We start from the raw sequence: 20,896 nt of genomic DNA, 5'->3' as shown, positions 1-20,896 counted from the left end.
TGGGAGAGATTCACTATTCTTGGAGAGATTTCGCGTACTGAGGAGTGTTAGCACACATCTCACAATAGTCCTTACTTACCTGAGGACGGAATTTCCTAGCCAAAAGTGCTAGTTGTGACACTATTCCATATACATTTCAATATGACAGAAGCAAAGAGAGACAAAGAACAACAAAGGCATATGTGTATCATATGACAGACTTTCCATATCAACCAACAATTAATTTCAACTTGATATACATCAATAAAGCTTCAGCCCAAATGGCACAAAAAATACAATTTCGGATTATCATTTTGCTAGAATATACAGGCTTTCAGCCCTACATAGCCCTATGCCAATACCAGAAGTTATACGAGTCATGATCTACATGGCCAAAGGCATAAAGCCATCACCAGAAAATTATACGAGTCATGCTCTACATGGCCAAAGGCATAAATCCGATATAACACAGGAAACTGCATTGAATATATAACACATAACATACAATTGTCCCTATATTGAACTCACCGTGAAATAACCGAAGGAATAAATGATAATTTGTGCAGCACTTCGGCTCTAAATATGACTTTCTGTGACAAAACCGGGGATTTTAGTTGAAAACCGGCCTTACTCGGGCAGAGTTTCGACTTGAAAATATGATTTTCTCCGGAACTTCGAAGCGTCGGGACTTGCTTCGGTTGTCGAGGATAATACCGGGACTTCGGGGGGTGTTAGGGTAAATTGAAAGAGAGTAGAAGGTGTAAAAGTATGAAAGAGATTGAAAATTGTAACATAAATCCGGAGAGTCTCGCATCCTTTTATAGGTGGCTGTTGATCCCTCGTACGTTGGGCGTACCTTCGGTACGCAAGGCGTACTCCGAGCACGTTGAGCGTAGTGCGATGCGCGACGTTTGCTCGGTTCCCGGTCTCGGAGGTGTCAATCATGTGCGATACGTGGCATTACACGAAGGAAGGGTCGACTTGGCTGGCTCTGGGTCGCATACGTGCGAAGTACGTTGGGCGTACGAAGCGAAGTACGCTGGGCGTACGAGCTTCGGACCATTTTCGAAGTTTGTGCCCAGAATTTCAAAAATCCATATCTTTCGCATACGAGCTCCGCTTTTTACGTTCGTTATATCCACGTGTAGATGAATTTATGTTCTACAACTTTCGTTTAGACTCCGTCGACTAATTTTGACTTTATTTCTAATATTATATTTTTAACGGGCCGGGACAGGAAAATCTGTTAAAAATTCATAACTTCTTCATCTGACGTTCGTTTTCGTCTGTCTTTTTACCGTTGTACTACTATTAACGAGACCTTCGATTCTCATTTAGGTTGTGTTGGCTAAAAATCATTCGATCTTTATTTCGAGTTTTTAGCTGTCTACTACTATACCGAAATTTAGAAAAATCATAACTTACTCATACGAAGTCAGATTTTGACGTTCTTTTTATGAAAATTCTCGGTTTAACGAATACTACGACTTTCGTTAGATCACTAAAGCTAAAAAGTAGTTTATCGAAAACTCCTTTTTTTTACGCTAAATAGTGTTTGCCGGTTTTGTTGCGGATCTTCGATTGGTCATAACTTCTTCGTTATAACTCGGATTTCAATGAGGTTTTCGCCTAAATGTTTCTAAAAAAATTATCTACAACTTTAAATAATAAAATTTTACTTATTTCAAATTTTATATTTTCGTTAAATTTCAATATTTGACATTAGATTGGAATCTCATAAGACTTCCAATATTTTCCGAGTGATTCTAAACATAGTTTTACTTCATTTCTAGTAAAACTATCTGTTAGAACTCAACACTCAAAATCACATAATATTTCAGAATATTATTCATTTTTAAAAGTTACAAAACACGATAACTGAACGTGTATGTTACACAGTGACATGGAAAATTCCAAACAAAAAATGGTGGTTGATTCTAATTGTGAATCAGAGTACATAGCAGAGAGTGAAGCGTCAAAAGAAGCGGCTTGGTTGAAGAATTTCATCGGGGATCTTGGAGTTGTTCCGACTATTGAGGAACCAATGGAACTCTTTTGTGATATCGAAGGCATGGTTGCTTTAACCAAAGAACCAAAAGATTAATGAAGGTCCAACCATATTAACATGAGATATCATTACATCAGTCATAGAGTTAAAGATGGGCATCTCCTGGTGAAACAAGTTTCGTTAGAAAATAATCTTGCAGATCCTTTCACAAAGGCTCTGAGCAAGGCTAAGCACATCCAGAATGCTAAGAGCATTGGTTTGAGAGATGATATTAGTTTTAGTAATTAGTTGATAGATTGAAACTTTGTAGCAAAATAAATTGAAATTGTTTTTGGTGATTAAATAATGGAAATTTATTTATGAGTATTTATACTACCTTCTTCAATTATTTATTATTGTGTTTCATTTTGCATGTTTTACTTCCTGGATAATTTTATTATTATTCAAATTCTGCAGTTGTTCATACATTTGGAAGTAAGCAGTGAATCAAGATTGTCATGAATCGTTTGTAGATTGTCTATGGAGATTAGACATTGCATAGGGATTGCTGTAATATTCATGAGTACTTGGATAATAGAGATTTTTAAGTATCGGATAAACCCACACTTATAGATTACTTCATGGATTTTATCACGAGTAATTCTAAGATGATAATATCTACTATTCTTAAGGCGGAGATATATAGTTTGTAGTTTACGAATTAGTTGTCCATTGGTTTACCCAAAAACATCTCGTAACTGGATGTTATAAAGAGTAATTACATGCATGATTTGGTGAGTAAAGTGTATGACTATATAGTCAAACTAATTCGTTCTTTTTTGCCCTATCGGTGATTTGATGCTGACATTGTAGTGTTGGGACCCATCTGGGACTAGAGTGATATGTTCAGTTAGTAGTCTGATGATGTCATCCGAAATTGGGAAATCAGGAAACAGAATCTTGGACACTGAGGTTGATTACAATCCATGTATCATGTCCATACGACACCATGATGAACGAATGAGTAGTTGATCACTTGTCTTAGGGTCAATGTCTGGTTTGATTCAAAGTTTGGTAGTAGCTTTAGAAATCACACTTTGCTGTTTAGTTCAAGGTTATACTAGAAATTGTAGTTATAGACTTATTCAAGTGGGAGACTGTTGGATTAAGGTGTCTAAGCTCATAACTAAATTGGTATAAACTTGTAATTAGAAGCAAAGTCCTTTTTGGGTTGCCCTCATAACTAGAAACTGATTAGAAAGGCATTTGTAAAGAGATGAAATAATTTATTAGTTTATTATATGATTAATAAATTAATTAGAAATAGATTAAATTAATTAATAATTAATCAGAATTAATTTAGAATTATTTTGAGATCAATTAGAATTAATTAGAAGTATATGGGTTGCTTGGTAATTGCTTAATAGTCGAGCAAATGGGAGATTCTAGAACTCTCCTAGAGGGGATGTTTTTTGGTGCATGTTAGTTTGTCAAATCCAACAAATGATAGGGGTACAATATACTCCAAAGAACACTGCTATATTGCATTAAAATGTAGTACAAGGCAAGCAGGGTCGAACCACAGAGACATGAGACAATCAATATATACCTCTTTGCGCAAGGTACTTTGGTCACCAAAAGTAAAGGGGGGGGGGTTGTAAATAATAATTCAAGTAAAAGATTGAAGAAACAAGAAAGAGGTTGACTAATTGAAATATATTCATAATTTATGAAAAACTCCAACTCTATGTATGACAATCTAGCAATGTGATTCAAAGATGACATGACATGCACTCAATTCTAGCTAAGTTAGTATTTGAAAGTGTTAACAAGCTCTAACACTTCCCATTCACCAAATTATCAATTTCAAAATAAGCTCTTTGGCAATAACCTAACCTTCTAATTTATGTCTAAACAAGCTCTTAGATAGAAATCAAAAGGTTGCAATAAGCTTTATGTGAATGTTCCCAACAACACTCAATACTCCTCACAAGCTCAGGAGTGTAAGAGTGTGTGAATAAGATTTACACTAAATTCATTCAATGGAAATCAGTTTAGCGCGTGTTACTTGGTCCAATTTACAAAACAATTACAGATTTTGAAACTAGATAACTAGAATGACCTATAGGGGCACCAACTTGATTTTCCAACTTTTTACGTTTTACGCACGGTCGTTCCAATATCTTCACTCGTGCTTCCTGGAACCTCCCAAAGCGCGTTTCCACCTACAGACCACTTGAAAAGACCATAAAAACGTGCAAATAAGGTTGTTCTTACAACTAACATGAATTTTACTAAAATGCATATAAAATGAGATAACTACACTAAATGAATGTATAAAATTGACGAAAAGATGTGCAAAAAGGTGCACAAAATGCACCTAATAGTGCCATTTCTAGGGTTTCTAGAATGCTCTAATTAATAAATGAAAAGTTTATAATTACCAGGATCTGAAATAATATTATTTTATGCTTAAATCTAGTGTTTCTAGGGTTTCCGACAGCTATATAAAGAGGCATAGGGCTTGCAACTTTCGACCACTATTATAAGAGATGTCATGGCTAAAAATTATCACCTCCTCTCCTCGCTCGTCTCTTGTGTTCTAGTTTCTAGCTTTGGGTGTGAGCCATTAGAGGCATCATTATTTTGGTGCTAGCTTTTTGAACATCTACAAAGGAAGGAATCAAAGGAATTGTTTGCAATAACAATTCAAAGGTATGTAACCCTACACCTATAAATTTCGACTTTAATAAGGTTCTTTAGAGTTTATATGTAACGCCTGGTTCCTGGGATGTATTTAAATTATAATTGTTCACTTTTATATAGAAACTCGACGAGTTGGAGGCCCCAAATTCGTCAAGTATAGATGGATTTGAACTGCGGGTTTTGGAAACCTACTCGACGAGTTGGGAGGCCTCAACTCGATGAGTAGGCTGGCAGAAAGGAAACCCTAATTCCAGGGTTTTTCACCCTATTTAAACACCTTAACCCCAAGGTGTTGGCCTCATTTCCAGCCTCCATTGTCCAAAACCCTAAGCCATTTTTGGTGATTGTGAGCTAATCTTGTGCATTCTTGGTGAGTTTGAAGAAGAAGAAGCTTGAAGGGGGAGCAAGAACGTGTGGGAGGAGAGTAGATCTAGAATTTGGGCTTCGTTTCTTAATCATCTGAGGTATAAAGCTTCAACTTTGTCCATGGCATGCTTAGATATAGTCTTAGGGTGTACTGCTTCATGTTTTGGCCCAAGTATGTTGATGGTTGGGCTTTGGACATCTCATTTGGGCAAAACCCTTCAGGTCTAGGGTCTTGAGGGGACTTCATGGCATAAAGGTGCCAACTTTATGGCTATGGAAGTCCCATGCAACACTTAGATCATCATTTTGGTCTTTTAAGCCCTATTAGGTCATGCATGCGAGTAAAGATGGGAGCTTTACGTGACCAAATTGTCCCTTGAGTCCAGATCTATGACCTCATGGTCTATCTTGATGTTTTGATGGCTTTTGGAGTTGGATCTAAGCCCTTTTGGGTTACGGTTTGAGTTTCATGCGTTGGGAGAGGTCCTTAATGGGAAAAGTTGGAAACTTTACCTTTCTAAGACGTATTTCCAGCTTGGATCCAGAAGATAGGCCATGGATTTGAAGAATAGGGACTTAATGCATTAAGAAGGTTGACAGACTGAAGAACTCGACGAGTTCATAAGAAAACTCGACGAGTTGTTCTGGAAGTGTCCCGACTCTGTTGGAAAAAAAGGGACTTGACAAGTTGTAGGAGAAACTCGACGAGTCACCCGAGATATCGCGATTCTGTGAATCAAGGAGGAACTCGGCGAGTTGGATCACGATTCCATGATTTTATGATTCTTGAGAACTCGGCGAGTTAAAGGGCAAACTCGACGAGTCGAGTCAACTAGGAGCTTTGACTTTGACTTTGACTTTGACCAAAGTTGACCCGTAAGGGGTTATGAGTATGAAAGGGTACTTAAAGGAAATCTTTTATGTTTAGGAGCTTGAGTTGGGTTAATATTCGGAGCCGAGGATTTTCAGCTACTCTCCAGTCCGAGGTGAGTTACCTTCCTTGTATAAGCGGGTCGAAGGCACCAATGCCGGTCCACTAGTAGTTGTTTATAGTAAAGATGATTGTCTTTGTGATAATAGTCTAGTATGCCACTATCTGTTGAGATTTATGTGCTTGTATGTTGTGTTATTATGTGGTAGTGGTAGGGGTGAAATAGACCCCGTAACCGGTTTGAATACACCGGAGGGTAGGTCGGGCACCCATATATGCCTGACAATATGTTTATGTTATGCTATTATGTGGTAGTGGTAGGGGTGAAATAGACCCCGTAACCGGTTGGAATACACCGGAGGGTAGGTCGGGCACCCATATATGCCTGACAGGGTAGGTCGAGCACCCAGATATGCTTGACAGGGTAGGTCGGGCACCCATATATGCCTGACAGGGTAGGCCGGGCACCCAGATATGCCTGACAGTATGTGATTATGTGGTATGATGAGGGAACTCACTAAGCTTCATGCTTACGGTTTCAGGTACTTCTTCTTCAAAAGGAAAGGAGTCGGCATGATCGCAACGCATCAGACTATGATTTTTCCGCATCATGAGATTCTTGGGGGATTGTACTCTGATATTATTTTCCTATGACATGTTGTGGTTTTTGACACTTGGGTTTGATTATGATTTGGATGACACTGCTGATGTTTTCAGACTACTATTTTTATAAACCACTTAACCAAAAATGAAATTTTTGGCTCTAAATTTTGGGATGTTACATTATAGTTCATAGTATGTTACCTTTAATGTGAGGACATATATCCTTAACAGGTTGCATGTACCCTTAATTTTTAAGTGTTATTTTTCCGCATAATTTTGTAACATATAAAACCCATCATCATTTACATGAATTAAAGCTCTCACTCATTCATAGTGTCATTTACATGAATTAAAGCTCTAATTTTTTACTTATGAGTGTGTGATTATCACTTGATAGGGTTGTTTGGTTTTACAAGAGGATGATTTTTTTTCTGACTTTGTGGGTTCAAAGGCCTTGAAATGGTTCCTTGACACACATTATTGACATCAAGATATTATGATGCTTTGAAGTCGGTTTAGTACCTGGTTGGGAAATCGAAGAATTGTTTATGTTAAAATTTTAGCTAATTTCATTTTTATTTCCTTTTTTTTGTTCTGATTAAAGAGTTAGTGCTAACTGAGAGGGATATAAATGTGCTTTATTTGATACACACTTGTTCGTTTTATTCTCCAAAATCGACATTGTTAGTAGGAATCTTTATAATTCTAGCATCATATTTTCATTTTTACTCTCACTTACATTAGCTCTGATAACTTCATGTTGCATTCTTTTTTGCAGTCTCCCCATTTTTCTTTACCTTTGATATATGGATTACAACACAGTACAAATCAAGTTTGCAGTGAAGGTGTAATGCCCGTGTTTCTAGGCTAGGCATTAATATTGACATTATAGTCTAGGTTAACCTTTGTAACTCATTTTGAAGAAATGAAAATGAATTATGTGAATTATGTGTTTAATGCTTAGATATTAGGGTTTAATTAATTAAGAATAAAAATGAGCGTCGAAATTAAATATTAGATAAATTCGATATCTATTAAGAAACTTGTATTGGGCGTGACAAGGATTACAGATATATAAAGAATACCGAAATCCGAGTTATAACGAAGAAGTTATGACCTGTCGAAGTTTCGCGACAAAACCGGCACGGGGCCGAATGTCGTAAAAAGTGAATTTTTGATAAACTACTTTTTAGCCTTAGTGATCTAAACGAAACTCGTAGTGTTCGTTAAACCGAGAGTAGGTATAAAAAGAACGCCCAAATCTAACTTCGTATGAGGAAGTTATGATTTTTCGAAGTTTCAGCTTAGCAGTAGACAGCTAAAAACTTGAATTTTAGATCGAGTGATTTTTAGCCGACACGACCTAAACAAGAATCGAAGGTCTCGTCATTTGTAGTACAACGGTAAAAAGACAGACGAAAACGGACGTCGGATGAAGAAGTTATGAATTTTTAACGGATTTCCTGTCCCGGTCTGTTAAAAATAATAATTGAAAAATTAAAGTCAAAATTAACCGAAAAAGTCTAAACGAAAGTTGTAGAGCGTAATTTTACCTACGCTTGCATATAAAGAACGTCAAAAATGGAGCTCGTATGCGAAAGTTATGGATTTTAGAAGTTTTGGCGCGAAAACCGGGAAATTTCGCATACGTGGACTTCGGCCACGTCACCTTCGCTGCATGAGTGCCACGTGTCCGAAATATGCTGAGTCTTCCGAAGCCGTGGAAGCATTCGAGGAGTGACACGTGCGCAGCCGAGAGTCCGACGCGTGTGCCTCGGTGGCGAGCCTCGCATCCGACACGTGTGTAGCGACTCATCCATCCGAGCCTCGCAGAAGCCACGAGCCCACCCACCTCGGACCCGGACTTCGGTCCAATCAGAGACTGCCAGCGAACCCTTCGCATGCGCAACCCACGTGCGAGCAGGTGCTGCTAGCCTTCAGATCTGCGCCACCTGGGAGCTTCTCAGCCGTCCGATCAGAAGCCTCCCCCTATAAATAGAAGGTTGCGAGCCTTCTCGGATATTTTTTAGAAATTGCCACTTTTAACCATTTTCTTCATATTTTCTTCATATTAACATCCCCCAAAGCCCCAATATCGATTATAAGCCCCGGAATACGCCACAAAGTGCCCGAGAAGCCCGAAAAATTTATCTTTTCGGTTTCGAAGCCCGACCTTCGCAGAGCCCGGTCTCTCAATAAAACTCCCGGTTTTATTAGAAACGATCGTTTTAGGAAACGAATTGCTGCCCGATTTTCATCAAAACATGTGAGTGTGTAGTTACTTTCATCTTACACCTAGATATGAAGTATTTTATATAAAATACGTGCTACGTGTAATTATATTAATTGTTTAATTGAGGTGACTGTTGAATTGATGTTTTATACAAGTTTTAAACTGTATATGTATTTTTATCTACAAATATGTTGGGTAAAACATGGGTAGATAGTTGATGTGTGATGAGATAAAATGATGAGAGGCCTCGATGTGATTTGAGATCCAATCATCTAGCGTAGTTTGGATGACGACTACGGACTTTCTAGACCGTCCAGTGGAACACTGGCAGGCCCGCAACATGTAGGTGTAATGAACTAGAGTGTTCATTCGCTGTACTCCATCCCCCTCATGGTTGCCTTTAGGACATGTATAGCTGAGGAAACCCCTTAGCAGTAGTGTCCATCCCAATGAAATTCTTTAGGCTAGGTCCCTTGTGATAAGTGTTTAGGGACGTAAAGTGAGGATAACGAGAACGAGTAATCAGGGTTATTGTTGATTGGTGAACTTAATAAGTTTATTATTATTGTGGGTTGAAAACCCTATATGCTCACCAGGCTCCCAAGCCTGACCCACTCAGCTTTTTATGTTACAGGTAGTGGACCCCGAGCATAGTCGGTGGACGATGAGAGATTTTTGGATTATAGGCCAGTAGTTGTAAATAACTGTTGAAAGGCTTATAATGTCTTGTTTATGCTTTTGATCTGTATCGGAACATGACATCCCGAGGTTTTGATATGAAATGAAATTATATATTTCTTAAAGAAAGGCTTTGACAAACTTTTATCATATTTTGTTTTGGGGACCAATTCCGCAACATCTTTTAAAAAGATTTCTCTGATTTTATTTTAAAAAACATAAATTAAATCGGTCTTTTCTGGCCGAGAAATTAGGGGATGTCACAGAAGGACCGACTGGCTATTGGTGAAAAGTATAAAAAGGAGGAAGAGGCGAAAAATATGAATATAATGGTGACAATGAATATTGAAGGTAAGTAATGAATGTAGGAGGTGTGGGTTGGGTGCTCATGCCCCGAATAAAGTCGAAGTGTGTGGTGTTAAAAAGGTTTTCTATACTAGACATATTTCCAACCATGGCTACATAATGATTCTTTAAGCCAAAAATTATGTTTTTAACCTTATTTCCTTCAAGTTTTTATGCATAACATGTTTGTACTGTACGATTCAAAAAGAGAATTGTTGTGTTTGATTTGTGTAGCTTCAAACATCAATTTATTCATTTGAAAGTACAATATTGCAATTGTCCAAAATGTTGTTAAAAATGTGTTTTAAAATTTAGACCCAAACAACCGAACAACAAACTTCAACTTCATTATGAATTTTCGTAGTTTAATGGAACAGTTAAAGAGATGTGAAAATTATCATTTACCAATTCAAGACAAAATGGTTATTTTCCGAAAACACTGAACAAACTAATATTTATCACACATGATTGGTAGAAGTAAAACTAAAAGTTGAATAAACAAGTATGAAAACTTTTATTTTATTATTCCACTAAGCTTAGAAAATATAAAATATGAAACAAATTCAGTTATATTTTACTTATAACGGTTCAAATGACTAAATGGAACAAATTTAATCATATTTTACTTATAACGGTTTAAATGAGTAAAATATAAAAAACATTATCTAAAAATGGAACATGTCAAATGGTTAAATCCACCCCCTCCCCCCCCCCCCCCCCCCAACTCCGGACACTGACATAATCAAGTGTTTACAACCTCCTAAGTAACTTTATGTTAATGAAAACTCTAGCGTCATTGTATTATATTCCATCTATTTGTTGTCACAAAACCGAACGATAAGAAAATGAATATGCCTTGTGTTCCTAGACATATAACGAACGTGTTCGACAAAACTAGTAGGTACCGGGTAGCTGACAACATTTTGTTAAACTCTACGTGAAGTAGCTTTTGGATTTAGAACGTTTTGTTTAAACTAAATTCTATTCAAATGCTAGAAGCTCCCAAATGCTCAGTGCCGAACATGCCCGACATGTTTCTCAATAAAACTAATTGTTGAAACAAACTATTTGTCGTCCGTCATTTTGCACATATACACAACTAGTAAATCGATAAAGACATTCACTTAAAACTATTTGTAGAGCTCAAAAAAACAATCCCAAACACACACCATTTTTGCCATTAATGTTTTTTATTAATAATTGTTTTTTATATGTGCCGATAGAAAAGAAAATCCAATTGTAGGTTCCATAAATAAATGTGTCTAAATTAAGTAAAAGCCAATATCTCGTGAATTATGGGAACGATATATTGAAGAACATCGTGAAAGTTCGCGCGAGACAATCACCAACAAATGAACTGGTTTCAAAAAGATTTCTTCGGATTTTCAACTGCTCAAAACCAGAAGACAAGATTTGTGCTGGTTTTCTCTCTCTAAAATCTGGCGATGCAAAAAGTCTAGTGTTCTCACTCCGCGTCACTTCCATTCCTTTACGATTCTGCTCTCTCCTTCTAGGGTTTTTAATTAGGTACTCTCTCAATAGTTATCCAGATTACTAGAATTTAGGGTTTTCAGCATCCGAACTTCACTTTCTCTACTCTTGATGTTTACTTAACGGGTTGAATTTTGTTGATATAGCACCGATTCAGTGGTACATTTGATTGTTCTTTTTGTTTGATCTAAGAATTACAAAAAGCGTACCGTTTTGTAACTTTAGGGGGTGGAAGAAAGTTCCGAGACTAGCTCCGGATTGGATTAAAGGGATATCATCAATTTTCTTTTAATTTTGGGGGTTTTATGCCCGAAGGGAATGGGTTCGATATTATTCGATTCACCAAAATTAGTAGCTATCGTTAGTTTCTCTTTAATAGTTATGATTTTTTATCTCGTTTTTTCATCATCTTTTTGTTGAATTCTAATGGTGGCTTTTGTCTTAGCAGATTATGCATTGATAGAATTTGTTGATCGGTAACTGGCTTCAATGTTCTTGGAAAAAGGTGAAAAGATAATCGCGGCCTTGAGATACTTTTCATTGTAACTTAGTCCTGATCAGAAGAAAGCGTTAATCAATCATCACAAAATGGATTTTGCAAAGCGTTGGTGTAGAAAATTAAAACCAAAAGATAAACCTAAATCTTCACAGAAAAAGGAAGTTCGAAGTTATGGAAAAGAAGGTCAAAGAGTAACAAGTGAAGAAGCACCTTCAAATGCTACTAAACAGAAGGTTGAAGCTGCTAAACAGTATATAGAAAAACACTACAAGGAGCAAATGAAGAATCTTAATGAAAGGAGGGAAAGGTATGAACTCTATACATTTTCTTATAACTATAACACTTTAAAATGTGACAAAAATCCATTTTTGATGTAGGCGTAATGTACTTGAGAAGAAATTGGCTGATTCAGAGGTCTCTGAAGAAGAACAAAACAATCTCCTTAAACATCTGGAGAAGAAGGAAACAGAATATATGCGCCTTCAGAGGCATAAAATGGGTGCTGATGATTTTGAGCCATTGACAATGATCGGAAAGGGTGCATTTGGAGAGGTATAACACATCTCTTTTACCAAATTGCCACTCACAAACTTTGAAAACTCGGTCTGTAATCCGAAGGGTATATTTGTAATTTGTAATTGGTAATTGGTAATTGGTCTCCCTTCTTTACAGGTTAGAATATGCAGGGAGAAGACAACTGGAAATGTGTATGCAATGAAAAAACTTAAGAAGTCCGAAATGCTTCGTAGAGGACAGGTGGAAGGGCATTTCTGTAAATCATCAAACTGTTTCTTGTTTCCAAAAACGCTTACAATTACCTTTTATTTGAATTTTCTTTAGGTTGAACATGTGAAAGCAGAAAGGAACCTACTTGCAGAAGTTGATAGCAATTGCATTGTTAAGCTTTATTGTTCATTTCAAGATGAAGAATTTCTGTACCTCATAATGGAATATCTACCTGGTGGAGATATGATGACATTACTCATGCGAAAAGACACATTAACTGAAGATGAAGCTCGGTTTTATGTTGGTGAAACTGTTCTTGCAATCGAATCCATTCACAGACATAATTATATTCATAGGTTTGTTACATTAGATTTCAATATTTCATACAAGTGATAGTTGTTATGAGAAGAATTAAGAATAATTTTTTTTTTTGTTTTCAAATGTTTCAGGGATATTAAACCTGATAACTTGCTCCTTGATAAATCTGGACACATGAAACTATCAGATTTTGGATTATGTAAACCATTAGATTGCAGTAATCTTCAAGAAAAAGATTTTTCTTCTGCAAATAATTTAAGTGGGGCCCTTCAAAGTGATGGGCGCCCTGCAATGCCCAAACGCACTCAACAAGAGCAATTGCAGCATTGGCAGAGGAATAGAAGGATGCTTGTAAGTTATTTCTATATTTGAATGAAAAAAAATATGTTTGTTTTGCTTAATGAAATGGATTCCATTTTGGAAAATTTCAATCGAAAGAAAAGTGGTGTTTAAGTTTTATTTTCTTTCCATCATGGAATGGAATGAAAAATTGCGATATAACGCATTTTTATTTATGTAATTTCATGATACAGATCTTTTTTTTTTCTGAAGTTTTCATCGGTTTAATTAAATTAAAATCTTGACTTTTTGAAAATAACTAAAAGGTATTATTTTTTAACATAACTTGTTTTTGGTTTTAATGAGCTTTTATTATGTTTAATCTGTTATTTTTCTTAACTAAAAGTTCATTAATTCTAGTATTTAAAATAACATATATGATATAGCTAAAATAATACATTATAGTTACATGAATCTTTGATGTTTTTAATGATGTAGGCTTATTCAACTGTTGGCACACCTGATTATATTGCTCCTGAAGTTTTACTGAAGAAAGGATACGGAATGGAATGCGATTGGTTTGTATCTTTTTCTTTCTTTAAATAAAAGGAAATTGGATTTTGTTTATCGATTTTTAAAGAAATAAATTGGATCTTGATTTCTTGCTTTATAGGTGGTCTCTTGGGGCTATCATGTATGAAATGCTTGTTGGATACCCACCCTTCTATTCAGATGAACCAATGTCCACCTGTAGAAAGGTAATTATTGACTAATTTCATATATTTTATATAAATTTTCATATCTTTATTGATGTTTATAAATTGAATTATTTAAAATACAGATAGTGAATTGGAGAACTCATTTGAAATTTCCCGAAGAGGCAAAATTGTCACCAGAGGCAAAAGATCTCATCTGTAAACTTTTATGCAATGTTGAAAAGAGGCTTGGGACCAAAGGTGCTCATGAAATTAAGGTAATGTCCTAGACTGATGGATGTGAAAAAGACGTAAATACCCTTCTCCTCATTCTCATCATCTTAACCTGTTGTTTTTCTATTTATAGGCACATCAATGGTTCAAGGGTATAGATTGGGAGAAGTTGTATCAAATTGAAGCTGCATTTATTCCAGAAGTGAATGATGAGCTGGATACCCAAAATTTTGAGAAGTTTGAGGAGGTGAATTCTTTATTTGGTTACCCTTATATCAAATTTATAATTTTTTTTTTTTTAATTTTATATTCTTACATTTTTATGTTTTTCTTGATGTGATACAACTGCAGGGTGACAACCAAATTCCTTCTTCAACAAAATCAGGTCCTTGGAGAAAGGTTAGTAAAAATCTTGGTTTATATAAAAATACATATTTTTTTTACATATAATAAAATGATTTATCATTTTTGTTCGCATTAAAATGTATTTAGATCGAAATGTAGTGGTATCACATAATTGTGCACATTTATTTTCCACTATATTAAGTTACATAAATGTTAATCTGGTTATGTCAACTAAATTCTATTATCAAATTTTAATGGTATTTGAATTATTATTTCATATTATTTTTTTGTGTAAGATTTTAGGGAATAAGATCTATAAAATATTTTGGTAAAACTCGAACATAAACACATTGCTACATATTGTTTTCAAAAAAAAAAAATTGTCCTTCCTAATTTCTTTTAAAAATAATAAACTATGACAAAGTAAATATCCCAACTATTTTTCTCAAGTAAGAAACTTTAGATTTATTAAAGCTATACTATACATGTCTAATAATTATTATATATAAAAATTTCCGACGGATTTTATTTATTTATAAATATTTCCGACGGGTGTTCTTTTCTTGAATAAGGAACATTAGATTTATTCAAGCTATACCATAAATGTCTAATTGAGTAATAATTATTATTTATAAAATATTCCAACAAAATTTTCTTTTATGAATTTTTAATCATATATAAAATTTTCCGACGGGTGTTTTAGTTTTATTGAAGCTACCATACACGATTAATAATTATTATAAATAAAATTTTCCAACGGATTTTCTTTTATGAATAATAATTGTATTTATAAAATATAAACCATACTTGTGTAATTATTAGTATTGTTTTCCATTTTGTTAGTATTAACAAATTGTAATTGAGATATTTGTCATCTTCTAGTTGTTGATCTTTTATGTTGTAATTTTTATTTTATTTGTTGAGTTGCAGATGCTATCTTCAAAAGATGTGAACTTCATGGGGTACACCTATAAGAACTTTGAAATTGTAAATGAACATGAAGTTCCAGGAATCGGTATATATATACCTTCACACCATTTATTCTTTTTTTTTTTGTCCCACCCAAAAAGACGTAAATGCCCTTCTCATCGAAAAATAGACCTAGAAAGCAAATCACTTTTGTCAGACTGTGATAAGAAATAAGATGCATTAACATTGTATTAATTAATTATAAATTTTTCATAAAATTTATTTTCAGCTGAGTTGAAGAAGAAGAGTACAAAACCTAAGAGGCCAACAGTGAAGTCACTTTTTAGTAAGCTCTCTCTCTCTCTCTCTCTCTCTCTCTCTTCATATTTCTGAAAATGGTTGTTTATAGTAAAATATCTAAAATACCCTTTAACTTCATGACAAAATAGAGTAATCTATCTTACCATGTCAAAATGAAGTAACAAATGGGGTTTTAGGGTTAGGGTTAGGGTTTTTACTCGCATTCCTGGAAGTTTGCATCTTAAATCCAAATTTCCAAAATTACCCTCATTTATTGCAAAATAGCGGAATCTTGTTCACCAAGATTTATACCATCAAAAAATTTGTGAGGTGGCAATGGCTAAAATAGGTATTTTTTGACTTGAAAATTCTCAAAAAAATAAGCATCGCAATTAAAAAAGAACATCTTAAATGGAAATATTTGGACATTGTAATTTGAAAAATCTACCAATTAGAAAACATTACTATGATGGTTATATTTTTTAAAGTATAGAAAGTAGAATGCTATAATTAATAAATAAATAAATAATTTATTTGTTTTTTTTTTTTTGTAGAAGAAGAAACGGATTCAACTTCCTCTCAACAAACACAAGGAAGCTTTCTTAACCTCTTGCCTAGGCAACTAGAAGTCTCCAAGAAAGAGGAGTCTAAATGAATTGTTATTTCTTATGTGTTGATAAGAGTCACATAGCAATAGTTTAAAAAAAAAAGGAAAAACAATGTGTTTACTTGTGGGTAAATACAGAATGAAAGATGTGGATTTGCAAGTTTGTTTCGATTTGCTTGATATTTTTATGGGTTTGGAGCTTTTTTAATTTTTTTTTTTTGGAGTTTTGGGGTGTGGTTGTAAATTGGTTTCATGGATTGTGTATATTTGTTTTTAGTTTTACTACTTGTAATTGGTGTGCAACTTAAATCCAATTGTGAGAGTAACAAAATTATGGGATTTTATTTGTTATTTTAAGTTGAAGGTAAGTGACAACCTTTGTTTTTGCCAAATTATGGTGCTTTTCATGGTCTTTATATCTAGGTTTAAACATAAGATTGCATTTGTTGCACGAAAAGGGGATTTTTATGAGGCTTAGACAAGATTTTTAGGGTTATATTTGGTGACAATCAGGAGTGTATTTATGACTTTTGCTCCTTATTTTACCTTTTTGGGTGGTGTAAATGATTATAAACTTTTCTTTTATTTATATTGGAGTTAGTCGTTTAATGTATGTTTAAATATAGGACAAAATTTTCATTTCTATATTGTTACGGGTAACAAAAGAAACCAAGAAATATTTTTCCGTTAGTTTGAAGGACTAGAAAGCTTTTTAGAGTTTTATTTGGTGGTGATGATGAAAATGATGGAGTATATGTTTTTTGACGGAAGAAATATTGGGAAGAAGTTTATGTGCCATCTTGTTTCACTTCGGGGAAAAAAGATTAAAAACCATAATAAAAATTTAACGTGAATGCTAATCTTAGTCTAACGAAGCCAAACGCACAAAAGGTTGATGGGTTATCATGACATCGAATAATCTAACACATTATTGTGATCGATGCTTAGGCTAAAGGAAGTGGTAATATTTCTAACATCTTGTCACGTAATATTTTTTGAAGCCATGTAGGATAAAGAGAATGGTAGCATCAAGTTGTTAAAAGGTAAGGAGTGGTAGCATCTCAAATGTTGTGTTATTTAATAGGTTTTATTTTGGAAATAAAAAAAAAGAAAAAAAAGAAAAGAAAATAGAAAAGCCAATAAGAACCCTCTTCTCTTCTTTTCTCTTTCCTATCGTTACAGGGGTGTCGAGACATTGTTGGTGATGCTTCTAGCGAGTTTGATGTGAGTGGTTTTGGCGACGGTAGCGAGCTGGAGGCAAGTCCCTAGCGAGGGCCACTCCCTCCAGCCTTAGAGATTCAAGATTTTTCAACCAAGTCATTATGAATTATAGCTTTTTAATTTGTTCAGTATTTGGCCTAGGATGTCTACTACGTTTGTTGTTAAGATGATTAACTTTTGTATTTTAGGTAAAAGAAAATAGATGCAAATGACATAAAGATTAAAAGTCTGTTTTTAATGGATAAACTAAACGAGAATAAAACGTATTTTTAGTTAAATTCTATGTTAGAGAACATATATTCAAAATCAATATCTAAAACATTGCACTAATAGTTTGTAATGAAATAATGTACCGCTTGAATCGGAGAAAGTAATGTCATCTTCTCAATTGTCATGGCCACCTGAGCTCCATATAAGATATATCTTAATTTATCATGTCAAAGGAAAAGAAAGAGTGTGATGTCATGACAATGGAGAAGAGATGAAAAAGAAAATTAGAAATAGGATTAAATGATTAATACACATACAATTTTCTCTCTCTTCCTCAATGGAATGCCAATAATGGTTTATTTTCAGCATGTTGAGGTGGGGGTACCCATAACATGTTGAGCTCCACATCAGCCTTGTCGTATGTTTTTGCCATCTATTGCTTAAAATCTTACAAAAACAAGTTTCGATCGAATTTAAATCACTTATTAATTATAAATCTATAGCATAACCATTTCAATTTTCAAGAATTGATTTAAACATTGGTAAATCATTCGATTTTCATATTGTAAAAGAGGTAATTACAAACAAATCTAAAATAATTTAATCAATATCTCAATATTTGCTAACATACCTTTTTAACAAATCAATATGCCATCATTTCACAATGACAAAATATATTATTCGCTATGAAATTGTTCCCCAAGGCATTTTCAAGATTGTTAATTATTTTACACTAACACAGGGAAAATCTCTTCATCCTAACATTTCATTTAATTTTTGTTGCCAAAATAAATTTTAAGATACCTACACAAAAACCATGGTTGTAAAAGCCGTTAGATCTTACTAAGTCGGTTGACTCATGATTAGAGATTGTTCTAGTCAGAATTAGTCAGCGACTAGTCGAGATCCTAAATTGTAAACTACTTATAATTAAAAAAAATGACTAATATCATAACAAAATAAGGTAATATGACTAATGCAACACTAGTACTTCCTCAAATAACTTTTATTGAGATAATTTATTTTCAAGATGTTAAAATTTCATCGGCTTTGACAGCTTCACTAATTGTTTAGACATGGCGCTAGACACTGCTTAGTAGGGATGAGAGTGGGTCCAAATCCGAAGGTAGACCCAGACCCGAAAAACCCAGGAACCAGTTAATGAGATTTTGTAGGACCGAAAACCGGACCTGTATATAAGAAACGGTTCCGGTTTGGTTCGGGGTAAGTTACCGGGTAAAGTGGGTCTAGAACCGGAAAACCCGAGAAAACCGGAATATTTTGGTAATTACTTAGTGGTTGAACTTTGAAAATTTTCAACTTTGATATTCAAACTTTGGGGGACTGTTAGTAATTGAATATTAAACCAAAAATGACAACCTTATAGTCTACAATCATGTCAAACTCTAAACTACACGTTGCAAAAAACCTCATGATAATTCGACTTCAAACAAATTAGATATGTATGTTTTAAAATTTCTCAAAATACAAAAATAAAGCTGAAAAACAGAAAATTCGCAGCTTTGATATCCAAACTTTGGGAGACTATAAATTAATAAATATGAAACTAGAAATGAGAAAATTAAAGTCTAAAATCATGTACAAACTCTATACTACACTTTAAAAAAAACCGCATGCTATTCCGACTTCAAACGAATCAGATATGTATGTTTTAAAACTATCACAGGATACAAAAAAAGCTGAAAAACATAAAATTTCCAGCTTTGATATCCCGACTTTGAGAGACTGTCAGCCAATGAATATAAACCCAAAAATGACAAAATTATAGTCTAAAATCATGTACAAACTATAAACTACAATCTGGAGAAAACCTTATGCCAATTTGACTTCAAACGAATGAAATATGCATGTTTTAAACTTTTCTCAGAAACTGGTTTCGGCCCCTAAAACCGGTTCCGGTTCCTAACACGGTTCTGGTTCTTAAACCCAGTTTACCTGGACTCGAACGACCCGAAACCCGGATAGAGCCATTCTTTAAACCCGGGACCCGGACCGGTTTTACATGTTCCGGTTCCGGTCCGATTCCGATTTCGGTCCGGTTTTTCGGTTATAAATGTCATCCCTACTGCTTAGTCTATCGCATCCCGCAAAAAGATTAATCGGAGACTAATCGGTCTTTTTACAACACTGCAAAAAAACCTCAAAAAATAAGTTATTTTATCAAAATTCTGAATTCTGTAATAATATGAAAAACTTCTCATAACAAAAAACAACTTTGTATTTTGAAGAACAAATTTTGAGTATAATTTTGTTTTTTTTTACTGCTTTTTTGTTTGTTTAATATTTTTTTGTTACCATACGGAAAAAACCAATTTCATAAATAATGATTTTGCAGAGCATATGCAAAGGATTATATTTTTAAAATTATTTTATGACAAATTTTAAGTGACTTGATTAATTTAAAATTTTAGTCAAACTTTTATGGCAAAATTAAAATTTTAAGTGACTAGAGTTAATTTAAAATTTGCCGTAATATTTTTTAACTATTTTATGGCAAACTTTGTTTCTTAAAAGACCGAGAATTAATTTAAAATCTTGAAATGGATAAATACAAAAAGAAAAAAAAACCGATTATCCTAAATTTCCAAATATATAATGACAAAACTGCACAAATGGTCCCTGTGGTTAGCTGAAAATTACTACTTTGGTCCAAAAAAGTTTGGACTAGCACTAGAAGTCCAAACTTTTCATTTTGTTGCGAGTTTGGTCCAATTTGCTTTGAACTTTTTTATAAAGACGATTTTGCCATTGCTTTTTGCTTTTTTTAGTTTTTTATTTATTTAAATATTTTTCTTATTAAAAGATAAATTAAAAAAATTAAAAAAACCCAAATCTCTCTCTCTCTCTCTCTCTCTCTCTCTCTCTCTCTCTCTCTCTCTCTCTCTCTCTCTCTCTCTTTTTATTCTTCTTCTTCACCTGATTTGTTTAGTTTATCCTCAAAAAAAAAAGAAAAAATCAAATTCTTAATGACCGATTTATGTTGAGCTTCTGGTTTAAATCATAAATTGCACAACAAAATGAAATCATGTTTCAAACTGTTAGGAACCAATCAAACGATCAAGACACCCGTATGATTTCCCTTTTCTAGTTTGAAGATCTGGGTATGCAACTTCAAGATCGCTTTTAATCATCTCATCTAGGGAGTTGTGAAGACCAAGGAAGTTGGAGAAGTTTTAACAACCACTCCATGAAGACGATCTCTAGCTCAGTTGC

At 34.2% G+C, this 20,896-nt stretch overlaps 1 protein-coding gene across 2 annotated transcripts; it reads left to right on the top strand.

Moving 5' to 3' along the window:
* The first annotated feature begins 11,141 nt into the window (after window positions 1-11,141).
* Window positions 11,142-16,623, top strand: LOC145167539 (uncharacterized). 2 transcript variants are annotated; one of them, XM_079086758.1, is made up of 14 exons: window positions 11,142-11,355; window positions 11,768-12,125; window positions 12,196-12,370; window positions 12,491-12,574; window positions 12,659-12,900; window positions 12,994-13,213; window positions 13,640-13,719; window positions 13,815-13,899; window positions 13,983-14,114; window positions 14,204-14,317; window positions 14,422-14,469; window positions 15,346-15,430; window positions 15,614-15,670; window positions 16,179-16,623. In XM_079086758.1, exons 2-14 carry the CDS (start codon window positions 11,908-11,910, stop codon window positions 16,277-16,279), a joined length of 1,641 nt encoding a protein of 546 aa, XP_078942884.1. In that variant the 5' UTR covers window positions 11,142-11,355; window positions 11,768-11,907; the 3' UTR covers window positions 16,280-16,623. The 2 variants fall into 2 exon arrangements, with proteins under 2 accessions (XP_078942884.1, XP_078942885.1); XM_079086759.1 differs by lacking the exon at window positions 11,142-11,355 and adding an exon at window positions 11,430-11,679.
* Window positions 16,624-20,896: the final 4,273 nt, after the last annotated feature.

This window comes from Lactuca virosa, chromosome 3 (genome assembly GCF_052849685.1).
Source record: "Lactuca virosa cultivar CGN04683 chromosome 3, Lactuca_virosa_CGN04683_v6, whole genome shotgun sequence".
Taxonomy (NCBI): Eukaryota; Viridiplantae; Streptophyta; class Magnoliopsida; order Asterales; family Asteraceae; genus Lactuca; species Lactuca virosa.
The sequence above is the reverse complement of the archived record's forward strand: the minus strand, read 5'-3'. Positions and strand labels throughout refer to the sequence as shown.

Excerpts from the sequence above, each read along its gene's own strand:
- LOC145167539 (XM_079086758.1), top strand. The coding sequence starts at position 11,908 with ATGGATTTTGCAAAGCGTTGGTGTAGAAAATTAAAACCAAAAGATAAA. Across the intron at positions 13,900-13,982 it reads CAATGTCCACCTGTAGAAAG|ATAGTGAATTGGAGAACTCA; the intron begins GTAATTATTGAC and ends TTTAAAATACAG. Across the intron at positions 14,470-15,345 it reads AATCAGGTCCTTGGAGAAAG|ATGCTATCTTCAAAAGATGT; the intron begins GTTAGTAAAAAT and ends GTTGAGTTGCAG.